The sequence below is a fragment of the Oryza sativa genome, chromosome 5, assembly GCF_034140825.1.
Source record: "Oryza sativa Japonica Group chromosome 5, ASM3414082v1".
Taxonomy (NCBI): Eukaryota; Viridiplantae; Streptophyta; class Magnoliopsida; order Poales; family Poaceae; genus Oryza; species Oryza sativa.
Window position 1 is genome coordinate 6758231 of NC_089039.1, and position 21737 is coordinate 6779967.

Here is a 21737-nt window from a genome sequence, read left to right on the forward strand (position 1 = left end):
TTAGATTTATTTAAAATATATCCCACGTAACCTGCTCGAATAAAAAATCACGTGAATAGTTGCACGTACATATACGTGCTTCCGTACTTTGCTACTCACTGAAAAAAAAGGAAAAAAAGTAATTACGATGGAAAAAAAGAAGGATTAGCCGTACCACGGTCACACCTAATTGTTACTAGTGACACATACATACGTACTGTTCACCCAAAAAAGTGAAAAAAAAAATCTCAAATGTACAATACGTACTACGTACTATTCACCGGATTGAGAAAAAAAATTCTCCCGGGTATGTACAAGCTACGCACCGTCCTTCACTCCTCGAATTTTTATACATAAAATCAACATTCACCCGTCCCCTAATAAACTTATCTAAATAATAAATAGACGTATATAGAAAAATATTACGACTACATTTGATATTAAATATATTTAAATTTAAAAATATCACATTGAAGCATATTTAGAGCTTTATCCATTAAATATCTTATAAATGCTATTAGGCCACCACGTAGTACTTCTACAAATGCTAATACACCACCACGTGGTATTTTAATAAATTAGAAAAATTACAAAAATTACAAGAATGAACAAAACATCCGGTTGTCGATTTTCACTAATATACGATGGACCCATTGTGCGTACGTAGCTCTCCACCTATTTCCTTTCTCTCCTATTTTCCAATTCTGTTAGATGGAAAAAATATTTAAGGATAAAAAATTTTAGACAATTATATTATCTAAATCATATAGCTAACTTTTTATTGGTGCACATATAATTGAAGATCCAAGTTAACTATATTATTAAAAAAATCATTACTCTGGGTCATATATATTCTAATAACTATTGATTTTCACTGATACATATGTTTTTAAGAAAAAATATATAGATTTTTAAACCTTCTGATTAATAACATACACTTAAATTAGAACAATTTTAAACAATTTAAGTAGTTTAATTAAAAAATTACAACACACAAAGTATTTTCTAATAGATCTAAGATTATACTCCCTCCGTCCAAAAAAATCTCAACTTCTGGACTTTGGATTTTGTCCCACAAAAAACCAACTTCTACCATCCTACCTACCCTCAGCACATAAAACGAGAAGTTTTATTCCTTAAATATCTTTCACCTACCTAGAGGGCTATTTTTGGTATTTTTACTCCCTACTAATTTTACATTGGGATGCTAGGATTGGTCTTTTTTGGATGGAGGGAGTATGTTTTTATAAAAATAGATAACTCAAAACTAGGGCCCATTCAATCTATGTTAATCCTCTTGCCTTACGTATACCTCTGACTCACCCATCATCTCCTCTCCAATTCAATTATCTCCTCTTCTTTTTTTAACTAACATAATAAAACTATTGTTTTATTTATAATTAAATAAATTAATTAAGATAACATTAGCTATATTTTACTATAAAAAGTTAGAATACATCATTTGATGGTAGACCCTATCATTTGAATGGCAACTAAATAACAACGAAAAGTTAATCGAACATATGTATTATGATATACTAAATCACTAAATCAATTAAAGCCCTCTAGAGCGCTCACAAATCACCGTATAATAAGTCCTAAAATTATAAGAAAAAGGCAAAATTTGATACAGGATACCCAAAAAATGTGTAATTGGATAGGAGACACCGTAAAAACGTGACATGGCTGATGGACACTACAAAATTTGTGTAATTGGCTATAGGACACCGGAGGTAATATTTTATAATTTCTGGGTCAAAAAATGTGAGAAATTTTTTGAAATGGCGAGATTGCCCCTAATACGGAGTGCCGCCGCCGTCTCCCCCACCGTGAACAGTGGCGGTCGCGGCCTTCCCCACCGCAATCCACCGCGGCGGCGCCATCCACTACTTCCGATGGGTGGATCCAGCTGCAGCGGTGTCCTGCAGGACGGTGGAGCGCCCTCAGTGACAACGTGTCTTGAGCCGCTGGAGCTCGCCTCTCCTCTCCATCTTCGTCCGCCACCACCGCCCATCCTCTCATTGGACGAGAGCTTGTAGCTGGTCAGATATGACATATTGCTTTGTGATTTGCTCGATTCCGTTGGTTTCCAGATTTCAATCATTGTGGATCCTCCTAGCTAATTTTATTGAGTTTGATTCATGTGGATCCTCCTAGCTTATTTTGATCCGAAGTCCGTTTTTTTTTCTTTGGGCATCGTATGGGATGTAATTGTGCGTTGGATGGAGGGTGCCGCTTGGTCGGATTGACGGACAAAAAAATTATTATGACAATTGGAAAGTTACTAATTTTAAAGTAGTTAAGATATGGATAAATGTGAATTTGTCCATATTTATCTCTAATTTTTTGACACAGGGAGTAACCAACATCCTTTTTCCCACAAAAAGAAACAAAAAAGAACATACTAATCACCGAGTGACACGTGGCTGGACGTACGAGGTGCTAGATTAAATTTAATTCAATTAAATTGACATATCCATTATTTTTAACTATTAGATCTATCTTTTTTTTAAAAAAAAATCTTAAGTTACCATGGGGCACGTCCTATAGAAAAGGGGATAAACCTTGGAAATTCTTAGAAAAAATGAAGCACCTCGTCATTGGCTTTCACTTAAATCATTTAGAAAAATTAAAAAAATAAAATCTTCACCTCCTCCTCACTCTCACATCTACACAACATTGTCGTCCCCTCCCTATTGTTTTATCTATTTTAAATTATGTTTGATATTCTTTTAGAAACAAAGTACAAACGCGGGCATTCACAACGCGCACACTCACCTCTATGGACTCACACATGCACATACCCTTATGAAAGAGACTAGGCTGACATATATTTTGAGATTGACGAAGTCACTATGTACTTCTCGCTGTCGATGGGTACGTCACCTACTACTGAAAGAATTTATCCAAGTCTAGGACATGAACCCGAGTGGGCAAATTCCATCACAATGAACCTAACCAGTTGAGCTACGTTCACTTCGCAATAATGTTGGATATTAAAATAACCATAATTTTTAAGCTACATTTCTGGAATACTCCTATGCCTTTTAAACCGGTGGAATCATTATTTCTAATAGTTAGATATATCTTATATAAGAAAAAATATATGTGTATACATGGTACATCACATTTCAAAAATATTATTGTGCAATTATATTTCTCTTTCACGTTAGCTTGCATGGAACTTCTGACCCACTCTACATGAAATGTTCATAGATGGATCGGCTCCCAAATTACATCAATCATATTAGGCTATATAAACTCATATATTTAGTGGAGCTTCATGTCCCACCCAATTAATCCTCGAATAAACCATGATAATATATATGCAATTAAAAAAAGAAAAATACCTTAGTTTGACTTTACACTTACTTTTCGTTGACATGTTTTCTTAAGGAAGTAAGTCTACCTTCTTTTAAAATGATGAAGAATATTATAAATAATTTCTTATAGATATTACTTAAATATGATATAATATAAAGCTAATAGGCTAGAAAATTATAAAGGAAATTAATGTCGACGAAAACAATTTACGGAGAAATCGTGGTAGATGTTAACCGGTTAATATTTCGCTCTTATAAGTGTCTCAAACTTAGCGTACGACACATGCCCGCGCATTCGCATTGGCTACCTTCCTAGTTATTATATACTAAAAATCCATTAAACTTCCTATAAACGCTCTCGAGTCGCCAAGTGTCATATTATAAACGCTCTCGAGTCGCCAACTGGAACTCTAATAAATAAGAGAAATCCGACCATTGATTTTTATTTAAATTGGTAGACCTATTATTTTATTTTAGATCGTTAGATCTATTTTATAATGAAAACCACATCCGGACCACCCCTTTAAAAACAAACTAACGTACCTAATGTATATACGTACGTACTTCCCTCCCTCTATATGTTATTTTTTGTTTTCATGCCCTATAATTAAAATAAAAATCTATATACTATATAATAAAAATCCATTAATCTTCCTATAAACGCTCCTACGCCACCATGTGGCGCTCCTACAAATACTCCTAGGTTACCACGTGGCATTTTATAATCTCACCATCGATTTTTATTTAAATTAGTGGACCCGTTATTTTAGGCCAATAGATTATATATTTGCTTCCTCCTAATATTCCGTGCATATGTGTGAAACCGAAAAAACATATGTACATATGTACGATGGCAGGGACTAAACCTTTAACTGTTCATTTGAAAAATCGTTCGTACGTACCATAAAAAATATTTAAAAATATACTATTCATATGAAAACAAATACGTACATATATGAGAATGCGCCATTAATAAATTTCTTATATATGCTTTCAAGCCATCAAGTGACACCCTATCAACACTCTCGAGTCACCAAGTGGCACTATAATAAATAATAGAAATCCGACCATCGATTTTTATTTAGATATGTGGACCCATTGTTTTAGAATGTTAGATCTATTTTATTAAAACACACATTTGGAACCAAAGTAGAAAAAACAAAATCAATAGTTTTGGCACGATATACGAACTAATAAACGCTCCTATGCCATCATGTGTTTTATAATCTCACCGTCGATTTTCATTTAAATTGGTGGACCCGTTATTTTATGCCATTAGATTAGATCTATTTGCTTCCTCTTAATATCCCGTGCATATATGATTTTTAGTATATAAAAGTCCATTAAACTTACTACAAATGCTCTAATAAATTAGAGAAAAACCTAGAAATTCTAAGTAAAAGGCAAAACATTTATCCTTGATTTTCACTTAAATTGGTGGGTCCAATATTATACACCATTAGCTGAAATTGATCTTAAAACAAACCAAATACTATGGGGTCCCACCTCTCCTCCTCCTCCCGCGCATGTGTAGGGATACCTACGTATACCATGTACGTACGCTTCCTTCTCTTCTTCTTTTTTCCCTTTTTTCTTCTTTTTTCCATTTATGTAATGGATATATATTTTTTGTAAATAAATCATAATTTTACAAACAAAGAATCTACTATCATACAACTCAAAGGTAACTCTACAATTTTTGAAAATAAAATTTACACCATTATATGTTACCCATTAAATTAATAATGTAAGATAATTTTCACTTAAACCGATGTACTCATTACTTTTTACTATTATTTTCAAATAATAAACTATTTTAAAATAAAGTTTACACAATTCTATTGTGTACCTATCAAATAAACAATTTAAGATCTATATTAACTAATTTATACATGCACTTAAATCGATGGACCCATTATTTAAATCATCGGATCTATTTTTTATTACATTGCACTATTATTCTCAAATAATGCAGTGTTTCAAAATAAAGTCTACACCATTATATTTTGTACCCATTAAATTGACAATTTAAAATCTATACTAACTAATTTCACTTACACTAGAACCGGTGGACCCCATATTTAAATCATCGGATCTATAGTTTGCTAATAAATAAAGCGTACGAAGTTCTCTTTTTGGCCTCAATTCATCCTCCTCTTTTCCATGTATTCCTTTATTAGTTAAAAAAGGAAAAAAGTTGTGTCAAACAATTCAGCAAATATAACATCTAAATTATACAACTAATTTTGATCAGCTTATATCTTTTATTATTTATGACTAAATTTACATGTAAAGATCAAATTTTCACTATAGTTCAGCTTTGAAAAGAAACATCATTTTAGGCTATATTTTCTGACTTTTTATGTGCCATTCAAATAATTATTAAAAATGAAATAATAATATTATAAGTTTTATCATCGTACATAATTTCAAAATAATTAAATTAGATGTACAATCATAAGAGTAAAATGACCATAACTATGAGTAATGATACCCGAATATATTAGTTAGAAAGCAAAAGGTATGCTAAAAAATAAGCAACTATGACATCCAAATCATGCAACTAATATTTGATCCACTTATGGCTTTTGATTATTTTACACTTAAAAATCTATATTCATTATAATTTAACTTTCAAAAGAAACATGTCACTTGGGGGTTATATTTTCTTGCTTTTGTGTGCCATTCAAAAATTATATAATTACGAAAAATAATGATATAGATTTTATCATCATATATAGCTTGACAATAACTAAATTAGATCTATAATGATAAAAGTAAAATGAACCTATTTCTGGGTAACGTTTCAAAAATTTACTCCTCCCATTCTAACACTGTAATAAGCCAAAATAACATTATTAGATTTGTAGTGTTATTTTTAATATCCATTAAGTAGGAAAAGACGAGTAAAAAAGATAATAAAGTAATAATAGTATAATTTGTAAAAAAAAAGTGCTATTATAACTTCCCTTCCACTTTCTCTTCCTCTCCTCTCATTCAATTCCTTCGTCTTCTAGCCAAATATAAAAATGATCAATAATTACAAAGCTAAATGATTATAATTCTTAAGCCATATCCAATTTTTAGTTTATTTGAACTGTTGTTTTATTTACAATTAAATAAATAATACAAGATCCATATGCCCATATTTTACTATATAAAAATGAAAATACGTCATTTGAATATTGAATATAGACACATATCCTTTGCATGGTACCAAATAGCAAAAACAACAGAGCATTATTAAAAAAAATTAAAATAAGTAGTATATCAACTCAGATCATTATACATACTCTGTAGCACTCGGGGCAGGAAGAGAAGTTTCGATAACTTCTTCAGCTTTGTCATATTCATATTTCATTTATATAAGTTTTTTTGAACGTAATCTAAAATACATGACCACACATTCATATTCCATCTATATAAGTTTTTCAAACACAATCTAAAATACATGCCCGCATGAATGCGCGGGCCACCTTCCTAGTTGGTATAAAGTGCATAAGGTAGCAGCAATTGTCATGGGACCCACCTCATCGCTTGCATGAAGCAAATGTCATATTCGTATGATTGTCGCCTAAGAAAGTAAGAAACGTATGGCTGTCGTATAATACACATACGGTGTTCCAAGAGTTCGACATTAATTAATTAATTTGTACGAAAGTGCATGGTAGGCAACTAGGCATAAAGGACAGATGGCCGTCGAGATCATCCCACATGCAGGAAATGTCACTGTTGTATTCATGATACTCGTATGAGTAACATCGCCCTTATATCACATATATATCGGCTATAAGTTAACCAATAAAAACATGCTAAGTAAAGTACCGTCGGTCACTAAACTTATTCATTTGTATCATTTAAGTCTCTAAACTGATCACTAAATGTATTTTTTTTCCTTGAACTTGTTAAAATACTGTCACTCCGGTCCTAAATTACCACGATCCCTCTAGGAACCTACATGACACTCACGTGACATGTGGCGTTGATTGATTTTTTTAATGTTTTTTCTCCTCTAATTTTTCTATTCTTGATCCTGTTGGTGTGGAAGAGAGTGAGCGAAAAAAAAGAAAGAAGTGCAGAAGGGAAGAAAAAGAAAATACGGGATCGGAATGTTCATGTGGCATACCACTTTAGTTTTCATGTGACATGTCACGTAAGCGCTACATAGGATCCTGTAGGGGTCGTGGTAATTTAGGATCTAAATAATATACTTTAACAAATTTGAGAATCTGAAAATGTATTTTGAGAGTTCGAGAACCTATATGACACAAACAAAAAGTCTAAGGACCAACAATGCATTCCACTCGAACCAGCAGCAAAAATATGTTTTCACATGTATGCATCGATCCTCAGTGTGATTTCTTGAGAGAGAGAGAGAGAGATGCTTCACGGGCGATATTATTATTCAGACGGCGCAAGCAATTTGCCACATGTTACACGTGATATCATATTCATAAGTGACAGTTATTCCACTGTGCGACGCTACTGAGGTTGGCATGGGCAAAAGGAGGAATAGATAACACATAATTTTGACAGGCAGACAAGTACAAAATAAAGAATTAGAAAACACATGAACATATAAGAATAGTTGGTTAAATAAATTAGAGGAGAACCACGGGAACACACAAATGGTCGGATGAAGATATTGGAGCTCTTGTTGACTTTTCTTCAATAGCAAGATCATCCATTTCATATTAATTTCAAAGATAATAACATAATTTAATAATCTATTACAAATGCTTTTCTATTTTTTTCAATAGGATCAAAATCCTTTAAAAGTTTTCGGAAATGCCTTATATTTGAATATATACGAAGTCAAGTTACTCCCTCCATTCCAAATTGATCATCAGATACATGGGTGCATTAAGACAAAAAATATAATAACTCACTTATACTATATTTATTATGGCAACAAACTCGATGTATGCATATTCCCCACTATTTTTTAGCCAATAGCAAATCAAAACACTTTGTGCATGGATGCATGCATCAATGTTCATTTACTTCAATGTATAAATAATAAATAAATTTAATGAATGAACACAAATACGATGATCATTTGAAATATTCTCAAAAAGATTATATGATCAATTTGAAATGGAGGGAGGAATATAGAAGATTTTTATTTTATAGTATTATTGATAGAGACTGATAAGAAATGTTGTAAAAGTACCCGTGTATGAAATAAAAGCCAGCGGACGAAGTGAACGATGTTAACTGGGTAGGTTTCTTTTGACGGAACCAGTTCACTCGATGACACATGTACTCACATTTACGGCTAATTTTTTTTTACTAGTACGTACGTGACGTACGCACGGTTAGTTCTGACTTTATTAATTTAAATATATACTCCATCCGTCCTAAAATAAGTGCAGTTTTGCACTATTCACGTTCAACGTTTGATCGTTCGTCTTATTTAAAAAATTTTTATGATTAGTATTTTTATTGCTATTAGATAATAAAACATGAATAGTACTTTATGTGTGACTAAATTTTTTTATTTTTTTATAAATTTTTCAAATAAGACGAACGGTCAAATGTTGAACACGGATATCCACAGCTGCACTTATTTTGGGACGGAGGTAGTATCAACCTACTTTTTCGGAGATGACTCATAGTGGTCAGTGTGTATGTGGTACGCGCTTACTCCAGTACGCGCTTGTACTGTGCTTCTTGAATAAAAAACCGGCGGGCCCCTCTGTGGTCGGGTGGCTGATGATTAGCGGCCGGCCATGAATGATTCCACTGATTCGGTCCCTTTCTGCAACACCGCACACCCCATTTCTTTACGATATCCTCGCTGCCGCGCGCGCCCCCTGGTGGCTGCTGCTGGTGCACTGCAGCACTGGCACGCCCAGCCAGCCACCGCCACCGCGCGCGTCGTCCCCCCCTCGCCGCGTGTCGCCCGCTCCTCCCGCCGTGGCCCCGCCCGCGCGCCCATCCCGTACGTACACCCGCGCCGCGCGCGCGCCGGACCACCACCACCACCACCACACCGTTGCCGCCGAGGCCGACGTACGTACGCGACGCGGTGGGCAAAGTTTGCTGCGGCTGCACGTCGACTCGCGATCGCGCGCGGGGCACCATGACCAACGTACCGTCTCGCGGTCAGTCCCAGGTGCGCGCTCGGTTGGCCGGGGGCCCCCGCGGTGGCCGCGTCGCGTGGTGCGTGGGTGGGGTGATTGGATTGCGAGGCTTTCCGTTCCCGGGGGGACGCGTGGGGGGGAAGGGGCCGACACGTGCGGAGCTGCATGCATATGCGTATGCTGCGCGGGTGCCCGGGCGGGGGCTCCAGCGGCAGCCGCGCGTCCAGCTAGCGCACCACCCAGCGACGCGATGGGATGGGTGTTTCTGATTCTGTGTGCGCACTGACGTAACTCCAGTACGGGTGGTCGGGCAGGGCTGGGTCGTACTACTAGTGCTGCGGTTTGACACACCGCCGTCAGATCTGTATAGAGATGCACGGCTGAGATCATCGTATTAGGATCTGTTAGTTGGCTTATAGATCTGTTGAGAGATGCACGGCTGAATTAGAGCAAGTTTAATAGTGTAGCCAACTACTAGCTTTAATTCATCTATAACTAATTTAATAGCTTATTCATATAATAGTTAGTTATAAATATATACTACACTATTAATATATAGTTCTATATTTCATACACACACAATGTATTGAAGTCTGTGCTGCAGCTGGTTATAAATTTGTAGCGTGTTTGTTTTCTCACTCTTCTCTTCTCTTCTCCACATATGCTTATAGCTTATTTATAGCTTCCTACTGTACTCGCTCTTATTTGTCTCCGGCAGCCACCGCACCTCGTGCTGATCTTTTTTCTCTTTGAGGTTAAGATAAGTGTTGTGCTTGTTTCATGTGGCTCGGCAGGCAATGGATGCTTTCATGGACAGATTCAAAGATGAATAATATGATCTCGATACGACCCTGTCGTTTTGAACACATGTGGTTGAGGCAATATCTCCATAAAAAAAGTGTGCTAAGTCACATAACATATAATGCAGAAAAGGAGAAAAACATACGAACAACGGCAATGGGCGAGAAATATCAAATCAATGTAATTTAAGAGGGGTATTTACAATGAATTATTTGGGGAAATATCAAACTCAAGATGATATTTGGGATGGTTTTTATGATTTTCCCTTATGTCATCTTCTTCTTTTGTGAGACTGATGCTCTATACATGTGCCGAGTTGTCTATACCACAAATTATCTAGTGCTAAATTTTGATTTCGTCAAATTTGATTTGAAAATTCATGGAGAAAGTCCGTAATTCCTTTCTCATTTGTAGCTATGGACGAAAACGGCTCAGAAGTAGACGGAGACCAATTCTATCCTTTTTGTTTTTATAACTTTTTTTTTAGAATTGGAATTGAAATCGAAAAACTTAGATATGAAAAGGAAATCAAATATTATTAAATACAGATACGAAGCGAATGCAAATCGGCGTGAATATGGTAATGAATATTCATCAGAATATGAAAACAAATCTAACTACACTCAAATCATCGAAGAGATGTAGCTCATTATTTTTCTAAAACAATAAATAGACACTTTAATTGTTTATCTACTTTAATTTTCAGGAGAACTACAATTAGCAAGAGCTACAATCATTTAACTCTAATTCGTCGGCAAATTTTACTACAAAACACCAAGACCTGTGTAATTTGTTTATACACATCGAAAAAGCGTGTCATGTCTAAAAGACATCCTAGAAAACCTGGTAATTTGCTAGACGACACTTTCGACTCAATTGGATAGTTAGATTTTTAAGAAATACAAGATGCCCCTGTGACCACGAGTTTCAAACATGACATTAGAGTAAAAATTTAGAAATTATACAACTCTAAATTTGCAATCACCCCAAGTACATTATTAGCATACATCATATTCCTTCTTCACTCTAGCCTCAGATCAAAAACTTTTGACCCTAGGGATACTTTTTTATAAGAATTTATCTTTCCAATTGAACCGAAAGTATTCTCCAGCAAATTACCAGTATTTTTAGTGTCTTTTAGTCGTGACACTTTTTATTATGTCTATCAATAAATTACATGAACTTTGAGAGTGTTGTAGTAATTTTTTCCTAATTCGTATGGCATGGCCTAATAAAAAAAGCTCATTAAGCACATAAAGCTCAACATGCAAGCATATAGTATTTATATCTATAATTTATTTCATTCTAAAACCAAACATACACATGCTAAATAATCATTCTCAAATCATTTTCATAATATTTCGATCCAAATCATTTCATCGTTTCTCCAATATATAACAAATATCCCACAACAAAGTGTGGGGCATCATCTTTTGTGAGACATAGCAGACCATACATGGCTTTGGTCTGGACAACTGTCGGTGAACAACTTTGAAGAGCTGCAATGCCGACCAATGGACCAAAGAGAGGCCACAGCTACACATAGTAGTGTACAACGAGGGATTTGCATACTTTGTCGCTCCACGAAATAGATTTTGATTATTTATCATACTTATCCACATCTTTGACGCGCTTCAACATGGGGCCACTGCTACAAAATCCTAATGGGTGTCAGTTGGAAACCCACATAAGTGTCGAATTCTTCAACCAGCATCTCGCAAGCAGCACTGATGATGAGGAACCAAATGTGTGGTTTAAAAACGACACCTTTATGGTTCCACTAATAAAAAACCAACTCGATACGTCGGCTCAATTAGCTCCTCATCACCCCTGAGATCCATCAACAACCAAGAACACAGAATCAACATTCAAGAACAAAATCAATGTCCACATATCAACAATAAAAATCCAAGAACATAGAGAGGAGGCTATCGAAGGAGAGAAGGCCACTGCCGCCGCTGCTCACCATGGGCTAAGTCCGTTGTTGAGCGTCGCGTGAGGAGAGGGCATCATCGCTTGTCGAGGGACCCACCTCCGTCATCTAGCAGGTCACCCTCGATCCGTCGTGCCAAGGTTAGTTGGCAAGCTAGATGGCGGTAGCTCGCCATCGCGCCAGCTACATCGGAGATAAGAAGCGATAGGGACAGTGGAGACGAGGGATGGCTGCTGCGGAGGAGGTGAGGAGTGATGGAGAGGAGGAAGGAGGACGAGTACAGCGGAGTTGAGGGGTGGTGGCAGCAGCAGAGATGAGGGGCCGCGATGGTGAGCAAGAGAGGGAGCGCGGAGAAGCTGATAGAGGTGAGCAAGAGAGATAGGCTGGACTTTAGACGCGAGGTCATCCATATATAAAAATTAACCGGGCCGGCTCGATCGATTGTCAACTGACTAACTGAAGAGAGTGTCGGTTTTTTTGTAGAACTGACATCTATTACCCTCTCATAAGTGCTAGTTTATTAAAAAGAATAGCACATATTATTGTGGTGTCAATATTTTTAATAAACCAACACATATAAGGGGTTATATATGTTGGTTTTTATTTGTAGACCCATATCAGATGTTGGAAAGGTGAGAAAAATCTTATATATGCCCATTTTTTATGTACATATGAGGGCGTCAGTTTCGGTCTTCCAACACCTCTATGTGCTTTTCTCGCCATATGAGGCTTGCTCATTCACGTCTTACTCTTTCATTCGCGGATAGTGGGGAACCGATCTGGTAGTGTCTCTCATCTTGTCTCACAGCAACAGTGGACGTGTTCGTCCGACGGCTAGCGTGTTCATCCGATGCATGCTAGGTGTTTCCCGCTAGGTTGCCGTTGGTTGTTCCTTGCGTTCTGCGGCTATATTTGGGCGAGTGACTGATTTACAATTCAGTTTTTCTCTTGCGCTTTGAGAAGCGGCTACATTTGGACGAGTGACTGATTTACAATTCAGTTTTTCTCTTGCGCTTTGAGAAACGTCTAGGGGTTTTTCGGCTAGCTTCATAACATGGTGAGCTAGCCGGCTTGAGTTTAAGGTTTCACCCCTTTAATTTATTTGTTATCAGGTCTCCCCTAGTGTTCGCGTTTTGCATTCGCGAAAAAGCGTTCTCTGACGCTTTCTTCCGTTTTGGCTCAAAGTCAGTTGCCAACGGTTATGTGCGTAAGTTTTGATTAGCAAAAAGATCGTCCATTAGTTTCGGGGAGTCTGTTTTTGGTTTGAGGACAAAGACTACATGCAACATGTAGGCAGCTGCTCAAAATCAATGGTTATGCAGATTTTTTTGCCAAACATGAATAAGATATAGTCTCGATCTAAAGTTCTAAACTCCTACTAATTACCATTACCTTTACTAATATTAGCATCAATTCCCTTATATAAACTCCCAATCATTTTTTCCTCAAGTTACCAAACAAACCATATGGATTTCCATTAATACGGTCACATTTGCCAAGCTCCTAAATATTATATTTTTTTTAAAAAAAATTCTCTTAACATGCTATAAGAACTTTTTAATCCACTTAATAACTCTCTAATATTTAATTTGTGGTTTTGTCTTAAATACTCCCTCCGTTTCACAATATAAGACTTTCTAGCATTACCTATATTCATATAGATGCTAATGAATCTAGACATTATTATATATATAGATTCATTAGCATCTATATGAATGTGGACAATGCTAAAAAGTTTTACATTGTGAAACAGAGGAAATAATTACTATATTTTCATCCATCATCTATTGAAAATGCAGAGTGACACATCGATTATTTTTGGTACCACATATCCCCTCCACAGCTGTACCCAGAGCCCAAAGCCGCTTTCAACGCCTCTGCTTTCGTCCAGATGTAGGACGCATTAGGGCATTTACAATGGGTCACCACATTTTGCCGTTCTTCCCATGCCACATAGACTAGGAACAGTATAAGCCATATGCTCCACAATGCAAGTTACAGCTCCACAATACAAGCTACACGTAGTAGTGGGTCCCAGCACTCTCTCTCTCCCTTTTACTTTGTGCTACTGCCTTTTAACTTTTCCATCGGAGGAAGCGAGGAGGGTGGCGTCGAGCGTCTCCCGGCGACTGGCGGGGCCGAGCGAGACACGGCGCCAGCCGGAGCGGCGGCGCGGCGGACTCCTCAACGGAGCCGAGCGGACCGGCGGCAGCGCAGCGCTGCCTCTGCTGCTCCTCCAACCGGCGGGGGCGAGCGGGAGACGGCGCCAGCCGGGGCGCGGCGGACTCCCCGACGGAGCCGACCGGCGGGGGCGAGCGGGAGACGGCGCCAGCTGGAATGGCGGCGCGGCGGACTCTTCGACGGAGCCGAGCGGACCGGCGGCGGCGCGGCGCTGCCTCTGCTGCTCCTCTAACCGGCGGGGGCGAGCGGGAAACGGCGCTAGCAGGGGCGCGGCGGACTCCTCGACGGAGCCGAGCGGACCAGCGGCGGCGCGGCGCTGCCTCTGCTGCTCCTTCGACCGGCGGCCCGAGCGACACCGGCGAACGACGCGGCGAAGCTCGGCGGCTGCGCGGCGCCGCCTCTCCTCCACTGACCGGGTAGAGCGGCCCACGCAGCGACGGACGAGTCGGCGGCGCGGCTCAGGAGGCGTCGGCCGGCAAGGGCGCCGCCGCTTCACCGCTTCACCGCTGTCGACCAAATCCACGCCGGCGCTCCCCTTCCCGTCCCTCTCCGGGGCCCCTCATCTCCCAGCCGACGATGAGCATCGAGGGCACGGAGAGCCGGCGGCGGCGCGGGAGCTCGGTCGGCACGGCATCCTCCCAAGCGGCAAGCGGCGTCCGGCCTCCGCGCCGCCCCCTTCCTCCTTCAGCCTTCGCGCGCTCAAGGAAATCGGCGCGACCTTGGTAGGCGGCAGGATCCGGCGAGGAGTGGCTGCGCGTCGGCAGGCGTCGGCGTCGGTCAGCGCCATCCTCCCCTGCCGCTCGGCTGCCTCGTCCCTCTCCCCTCTCCCCTCTCTCATCTAGCGGCGGTGTGGGTCCCACCTGTGGGCCCGCTGAGACGAAGAACGCGTAGCCAAAGTTGAATAATGTAAGTAATTCTAGCATTTTTCACATTCATATTGATGCTAATGAATCTAGACATATATATTTATCTAGACATATATTTATCTAGATTCATTAGCATCAATATGAATATGAAAAATGATAGAATGACTTATTGTGAAATGGAGGAAGTAGTAAATTACTAGTATGAGGGAAAAAAAGCACAACAAAAATCTTGCAGCACGAAATGTAGGCATAATCAGCCCAGCCACATTGTTGGTCGCCCATCCTGCATCACCTGGATCCAGCTTGCTGCGTGTTGGGAGTCTTGGACCACCTTAGGTGGTAATGCAAAAGCATGGTAGCCTGGGAAGCCCTGGGTGGCACTAAAAACTGGAAATAGAAATACCTCCAAAGGCAGTTCATTTCGAAGTCAAAGAGAAGTTTACAATTTTCCATGGAGACAAATTAAATAATTTAGAAGCACCGACAGAATACATGATGGTCGGTCATGATTTGAAAGCATGTAAGAAATGTAAGGGCATCAGCAATGTAAGCCACTCCTAGAGTGCCCTCACTAAGCGAGGGCACTTCTAGGAAAACTCATCTCGCAATAGAGGCCACAGGTAGGTGGGTTCTTCAAAATCCAAAGCTACTCGGTGAGGATACTCCAGTTCACAATGGGTATCCCGGTCTCAAGTAGTCCCAGGTGACAAATTCCCTCCCTAGCCCACCACCGACGCCCTCGTTGACATGAAGTTTTATTCAAGAGGCTCCATATTTTCATTGTGTTTGTGTAGCTTTTAGTTTGGGGGCATTTATTCTTTGGTTTGGCCCTAGAAACCAAAACCAATAACTCTTCTCAAAAGAACCACTAGTAGCTCACACAAACTAGTACAGGGGGAATTTATTCATCGTACTAGTCTAGTAGCTCTCTCTCTCACACACACAGAGAAATAGAGCTAGCTTGCTCGCTCTCTCTCTTTTCACCTTGAGATAAACAATGCCGTTCATGCCCGAGCAGAGCTGCTCCTCCTCCTCGCCATGCCGCTACATCCGGGGAGGACGCGCACGGCACGCCCAGCCTCCATGCCGTCGAGCAGAGCTGCTCCTCCTCCTCCTCGTCATCCCCGGCCACCGCCTCAAGCCGCCGTCTCTTCCTCTCCTCTTCCCGTCTCCTCCGCTGGCGTCAACCTCGAGTTCCTCGTCGTCAACGCGGCCACCGCGGGGGAGTAGGAGCTCCGGGCCGTCGCCGTCTCCCACACCGACGCTGAGGACGGCTGCGCCCCCGAGTGGCGCACGGTGGCGTCCCTCCTCCCATGCCGCATCGAGGAGGAGAAGGTGGCAGCGCCGGCGGTGGCCGCATCGAGGACGCCGCCCAGTCGAGCTCGAGGCCAGATCTGGAGTGCTCGAGGTCATCGCGACCTCCACAACGCACGGCAAGGGCGACGACGGCAAACACAACAGCGGTGGCGGCATCGACGGCGCGCGGAGCGAGGAGGACGCGGCGGAGCGAGATCCGCCGCTGTCGGCCATGGTCGCCGTCGTCGCGGGGTCGTCTCCGTCGCAGGGTTGTCGTCGTCGCTGTTGAGGGTGGAAGAGGAAATTTGTGGTGCGGAGCTGTGTCCACGAGACACACGTCTAGCCACCGCGCGTCCAACGCGTAGCCTGGCGCCGTGGCTCAGCCAAAAGCGACTGAGGAACGCATCCCCCCGCGAGCAAACGCGCGCCTACGCGGGGGGACGGCTCAGGCCGAAAAGCAAACGGTACGGCGACGCCGTGAGCTAGGGGAACGGCTCCAAGACACCCATTGCTTATGCTCTAAGGCTAGTTTCACTGTTCCCGCGACAGAAAAAAAGATGTTTGGACAAAGATGGCTTCATAAACAGAATCAGATAATTTCTTCCAAATCACGAGTAACAATACGGCATTCGGCATATTTTATTCATAAATCTGGAGCACGACAAACGGAAATAGAAACTAAGTAGCTTCAATATTCAAGAATGAGCATGTCTGATTGCATGACAATCTGCAGGAAATTTATTCCACAAAACAACAAAGACAGCGCATCAACCGATCAACTAATATTTTCTTCATTTGATATCATCATAGCATGATATTTATTACTATTATCATCGTGCAATATTAGTCTCTAATGTCATGAGGAAATTTGCCAATCATAGTCACCTTGAACTTTGACTATATTATGACATTTTCAAAATCAATGTTCTTTTAGGAGATTTTGCTACAGGCTTACAGTAGAGCACTACCATAACACAAACACGCCAAAAACATGAACCATGCAAAATGCTGTCAATGAACAGCAACTGGAGATGATAAGAAGCTTACAAATCTAGTTGAACTCACCAGGTAAGCAGGGAGCAAGTTGTGAACATGATGGGATGTCTGACACAAGGATTGAAGATTTCTTGGAAGACAAATGTCAGTGTAATCACAAGCTAATTCAAAATTGTATGTTTTCAGCAGATCAGAGTAGTTTCATGACCTTCCCATAAATACAAGTACAATCTCCAAATCTATGACGATAACTCCATCCACGAGCTTGCTTCTAATAATGATGCCACTGCAGCTTCAAGCTGACAACTCCATGAGGTTGCTACCAAGAACGGCTCTGATGCTGCTTCAAGCTCATGCAACGGGAGCATGTGCATCTATAAGGCTAGTATGTTTCTCTCATTGTCCCAATAATTTTGTCTGCGTAACTATTTTCTCACTTTATCTGTTTGGTAAAATTTTCTCATGGTAGTACACTTTTCACATGATAGTAGAGGAACTACACCCACTAAAACACTTGGAAACTATACCGAATGAGAGATCTGTTGTGCAGACTGAATGATTGGAAGTGGATGGGCCTCTGTGTTGAATACATACTTATCTAATGGAAGAATATTGCTTTCACCAAACAGCAAATACAAGTATTTCAGTGTTTCTCCAAGGAAGAAAGTTTCCATTTTGTCTCTCCTAGGTGGGGGCAAGCTTGTGACATCATCCAATGAAGTATAGCCACCAGAATCAACTCTTGTATACTTCTCAAAAGCCTGAAAAATCTGCCAACCCCATTCCCTATACCTGTGTAAAAGAAAAGGAGATAATAAAAGGATAGTCAGTGGTGGCATTATTGCCTGGCTATCCTCCCGGCGGTGTTTACCCCCTATGAACCCTAACCCATAACATTATTCAAAATTGAGTGGCAGGTGACCTAAAGATAATAAAGTAGTGTTATATCTTACTTCGGATCCTCTGTGATTCTATATAAAACAAATAGTGATTCTACAGTCTCTGGGCGTAAAAGATTGTGACGATCCAGAGGTTTGATTATGATATCATTAACATATTGAGAACTTTTGTTCCCACCATCAGGTCCTCCCTCAGAATTACCCTGTAAAATGCACATGCCAATATTTTCTTCAAAATCAAAATGGACATCAATATATATGAAAAATAACAAGTAATGGAGATTTAATTCAGGAGTACATTGTAATACTCCATAAAATGCTGAACCACTTACCTCAATGTGAAAATAAGCAATTTCAGGAGCAAGTCCAGTAGATGTCACAAAGTACATTTCAACACAAGTTTTGGCCAAATCTTCAGCAAGCTGCAGATTGTCTATGTCTTCCGCAGTCAATAAATGATTTTCAAGAGCTTTTTTCTTGGTTATACCCTTCGTTGCACCCAGAGCAAGGGTACCAGGAAGAAAACACACCTACAGAATGAAGACAAAGTGGTGCACATCACAAAAGGGGTCAAAAAATGCCCGGGAAAAAGAAAAGATTTGAAGGATTATCGAATTATTATTTTTAGTTATAAAAGAAATAGAGAGAGTTCCAAGTAGTTGCATACCAGGTGATCCATTTTAGGGCTAAAACCACTATTTCGTCCATAGGGGAGCTCCCCAACGAAGACCAGCCCATTTGGAATAGTTTTTCGAACAAGAAGATGCTTGACCCCTTTCATTGCTTCTGTATACATTTCAAATAGATACTTCAAACTAGTGTCACGATATCTTTCTTGCTGAACCCATACTTTCAATAGGTATTCATAGTAACTGTCACCACGAGATCCTAATCGAATATTTTCTCCACTAAATTGACCAGAGGAGGGACTGCATATAGAAAACAATAATGAGAGCATAATCACCTCAAATATCAATTTTTCTGATGGTTAGACAATGCAATATATTCTGAACTTAATTTAGTGCCAAAACACAGAAGGGTTCAAGCAATGCATACTTGATGTAAATAGGAACCAAACCCTCCACTGTTGGGAGTGTTCGCATATGCTCTAACACTTTCATTGCCTCTAAGTCATACTTTGGATCTCCTGATATTGTGCTAAGGTAACTGTACTCCAGCTGCAATGTTGTAGCCTCAGAGGTACTGCTTAAACCATCAGGGGCTGCATGTGCAGTTCGATCTCGAAGAACAACATCACTTAAAGGTATAGCAGTTGGGCTTGATGTAAAGGCTAACAATAATCTGTCTGCCAAGTCCTTTGAAACTTCCAAAAGACGCTCCGGATTAGCCCTTTTAGATGTCATTGGTATCCCAGAGTCACCTCTTGCTTTGTCACCACCACTCAAGTGATAGGCACTAAGAAGCCCTCCCAAGACACGGATAGTAGTTTCAAATAGATTGACCTGCCCTTTCTCACTTAACTTTTTCATGAGATTATCTTCAATCCATTTTGATGCTTCGGAAACAACATCATCAGCACCCATTATTATTGCAGTGTCTAAAGAATCTACAACAGTAGCGCCTAGACCTCCTAGTCCATCTATACCTCGGCGGGTTAAAGGCATAAGCTCATCATAACCCATTGCATAATTTCGATAGCCAGACCATGCATGTTCAAATGCTTCTTTAACTTTCTTCTGTCTGAGTGTCCATTCAGATTGAGGAGACTGTAGAAGCAATGAATTGTTTCTATAGATTTCATTTGGAGGAAGACGTGGCGGCAGCCTTGGTGGCTTTCTCCAAAATGTACGAATTTTGGGAAAATCTTTCTTGGTATGTGTATTCCCTACTTTTTCATGGAGCTCACCGGATACAAAACCATCCGAACTTTTGTGCACAAGTAAGTATATTACGCCAGAAACCATTAAAAGACTCAAAAATTTTCCAACAGTGAACTTTCCACATTGGTACTTGCTGCTATTGGTAAACAGAGCCTGAGAGGCCATCTGCATAGGGAAATAAATAAACATTACGAAAGAAGAAATAAACACATTAAAAAATTAATAAAAATTTCACATTGCAAGAAGTCGAAAACAACTGTTATGAACTTACTTTACAAGCTAAGGATATCAATTGATCGTCAAAAGCAAAGTTGTAGGATTCATGAGAGTGAATTTTATTTAATTCCTAATGCTATGTAATTAGCATTCTAACACTATCTACTACTACACAACAGATCTCACGAAATATTATCATTGTGAATTTAGTTATAACTGGCAATCATAAATCTTATGGAGCACCGAAGACCGCAGTCAAACACTTGGAGCTCAAACCTCAATCTCTATGGACATAGCATTCAACAAACCGGATCTATCGGAGTCCACTCATAATGGACAAAGGCAGAAAACCTTTTGAAGTCATCCAATTCTTTCCAGCTCTGGCATAACTAGGAGACAACTATCTGAATCCCTAAATGCACAAAAAACTACGTATTACTACACCCTCATCACCTAACTTATTAAATTAAATTTGGCAGCAGCACAAGAACAGCACATAATTATCAGGTCCAATCAGATCAGACACACCCTAAGGCGCAGACGCCCACGGACATGACCAAGAACTAATTCGGCAGCAGCTAAACCCACAGATCGGGGAGCCATGAATCCCTCAAGCCAACCAGATTCCACACCTTCTACATCTCCTAAAACAAAAACAACACAAATGCTACTGAAAACGAATCGAGCAGCCGCACCGCGCCGCAAGGGATTCGGGGATCACAACAGCAAACCGCACGCGCACCTCGCGGGGAAAGAAATGGGAGGGGTGGAAGGGGATCGGGAGGGAGCAAAACCTTGAGGCGAGATCGGTGGCGGAACTTGGCGTTGTTGTAGGCGCCGCGGCCGTCCACATCGCGCATCGAGTAGGGGAGGGGGCCCGAGCCGCCGCCGCCGCCGCTCATCCGCGCGGAGGGAGTGGGGAGTGGGGATTGGGTTGGGGTGGTGAGGAACGGAGCTTCGAGAAGCTTCTGGAAGGGGGAGGAGGGTCGTGGCGCGCGAGATCCGGGAGAAGAAGAGAGGACACGACCGCGGGGCGAACGTGACACGTCGTGGACTTGGGTTGGGAGAAGCGGGTCCGATAACTGCCATAAGAGGATACCACCACACTGGTGGTGCCGTTTAACTGTCTGAAGACTAAATTTCAGAAAACTATAATTTTAGCGATAAAACTATCAGTTTGTTGTGACATTAGTGATAAATTTCAGTTTGCTATAATAATAGTGTGGAAAATTATCACAAAACTCAGCTAAAACTCAGCTATTGTTGCAGCAAACTGAAACTTGTCGCTAATGTCGCAGCAAACTGATAGTTTTATCACTA

The 21737-nt window shown here is 40.4% G+C and overlaps 2 protein-coding genes across 2 annotated transcripts; one reads left to right on the forward strand and one right to left on the reverse strand.

Moving 5' to 3' along the window:
• The first annotated feature begins 16105 nt into the window (after positions 1-16105).
• Positions 16106-17073, forward strand: LOC4338087 (uncharacterized). The gene has a single exon (XM_015784449.3). The coding sequence runs from the start codon at positions 16167-16169 to the stop codon at positions 16752-16754; it is 588 nt and encodes a 195-aa protein (XP_015639935.1). The 5' UTR covers positions 16106-16166; the 3' UTR covers positions 16755-17073.
• Positions 17074-17566: 493 nt separating this feature from the next.
• LOC4338088 (mannosyl-oligosaccharide 1,2-alpha-mannosidase MNS3) lies at positions 17567-21479 on the reverse strand. The gene is made up of 6 exons (XM_015784448.3): positions 21212-21479; positions 19417-20366; positions 19028-19289; positions 18693-18890; positions 18415-18563; positions 17567-18253 (listed from the first exon to the last, which is right to left on the reverse strand). The coding sequence occupies exons 1-6, from the start codon at positions 21317-21319 to the stop codon at positions 17983-17985; spliced, it is 1938 nt and encodes a 645-aa protein (XP_015639934.1). The 5' UTR covers positions 21320-21479; the 3' UTR covers positions 17567-17982.
• Between the last annotated feature and the right edge of the window lie 258 nt (positions 21480-21737).

Excerpts from the sequence above, each read along its gene's own strand:
- LOC4338087 (XM_015784449.3), top strand. The coding sequence starts at position 16,167 with ATGCCGTTCATGCCCGAGCAGAGCTGCTCCTCCTCCTCGCCATGCCGC.
- LOC4338088 (XM_015784448.3), bottom strand. The coding sequence starts at position 21,319 with ATGAGCGGCGGCGGCGGCGGCTCGGGCCCCCTCCCCTACTCGATGCGC. Across the intron at positions 20,367-21,211 it reads GCCACCGATCTCGCCTCAAG|ATGGCCTCTCAGGCTCTGTT; the intron begins GTTTTGCTCCCT and ends TTCCCTATGCAG. Across the intron at positions 18,254-18,414 it reads AGAATCACAGAGGATCCGAA|GTATAGGGAATGGGGTTGGC; the intron begins GTAAGATATAAC and ends TCTTTTACACAG.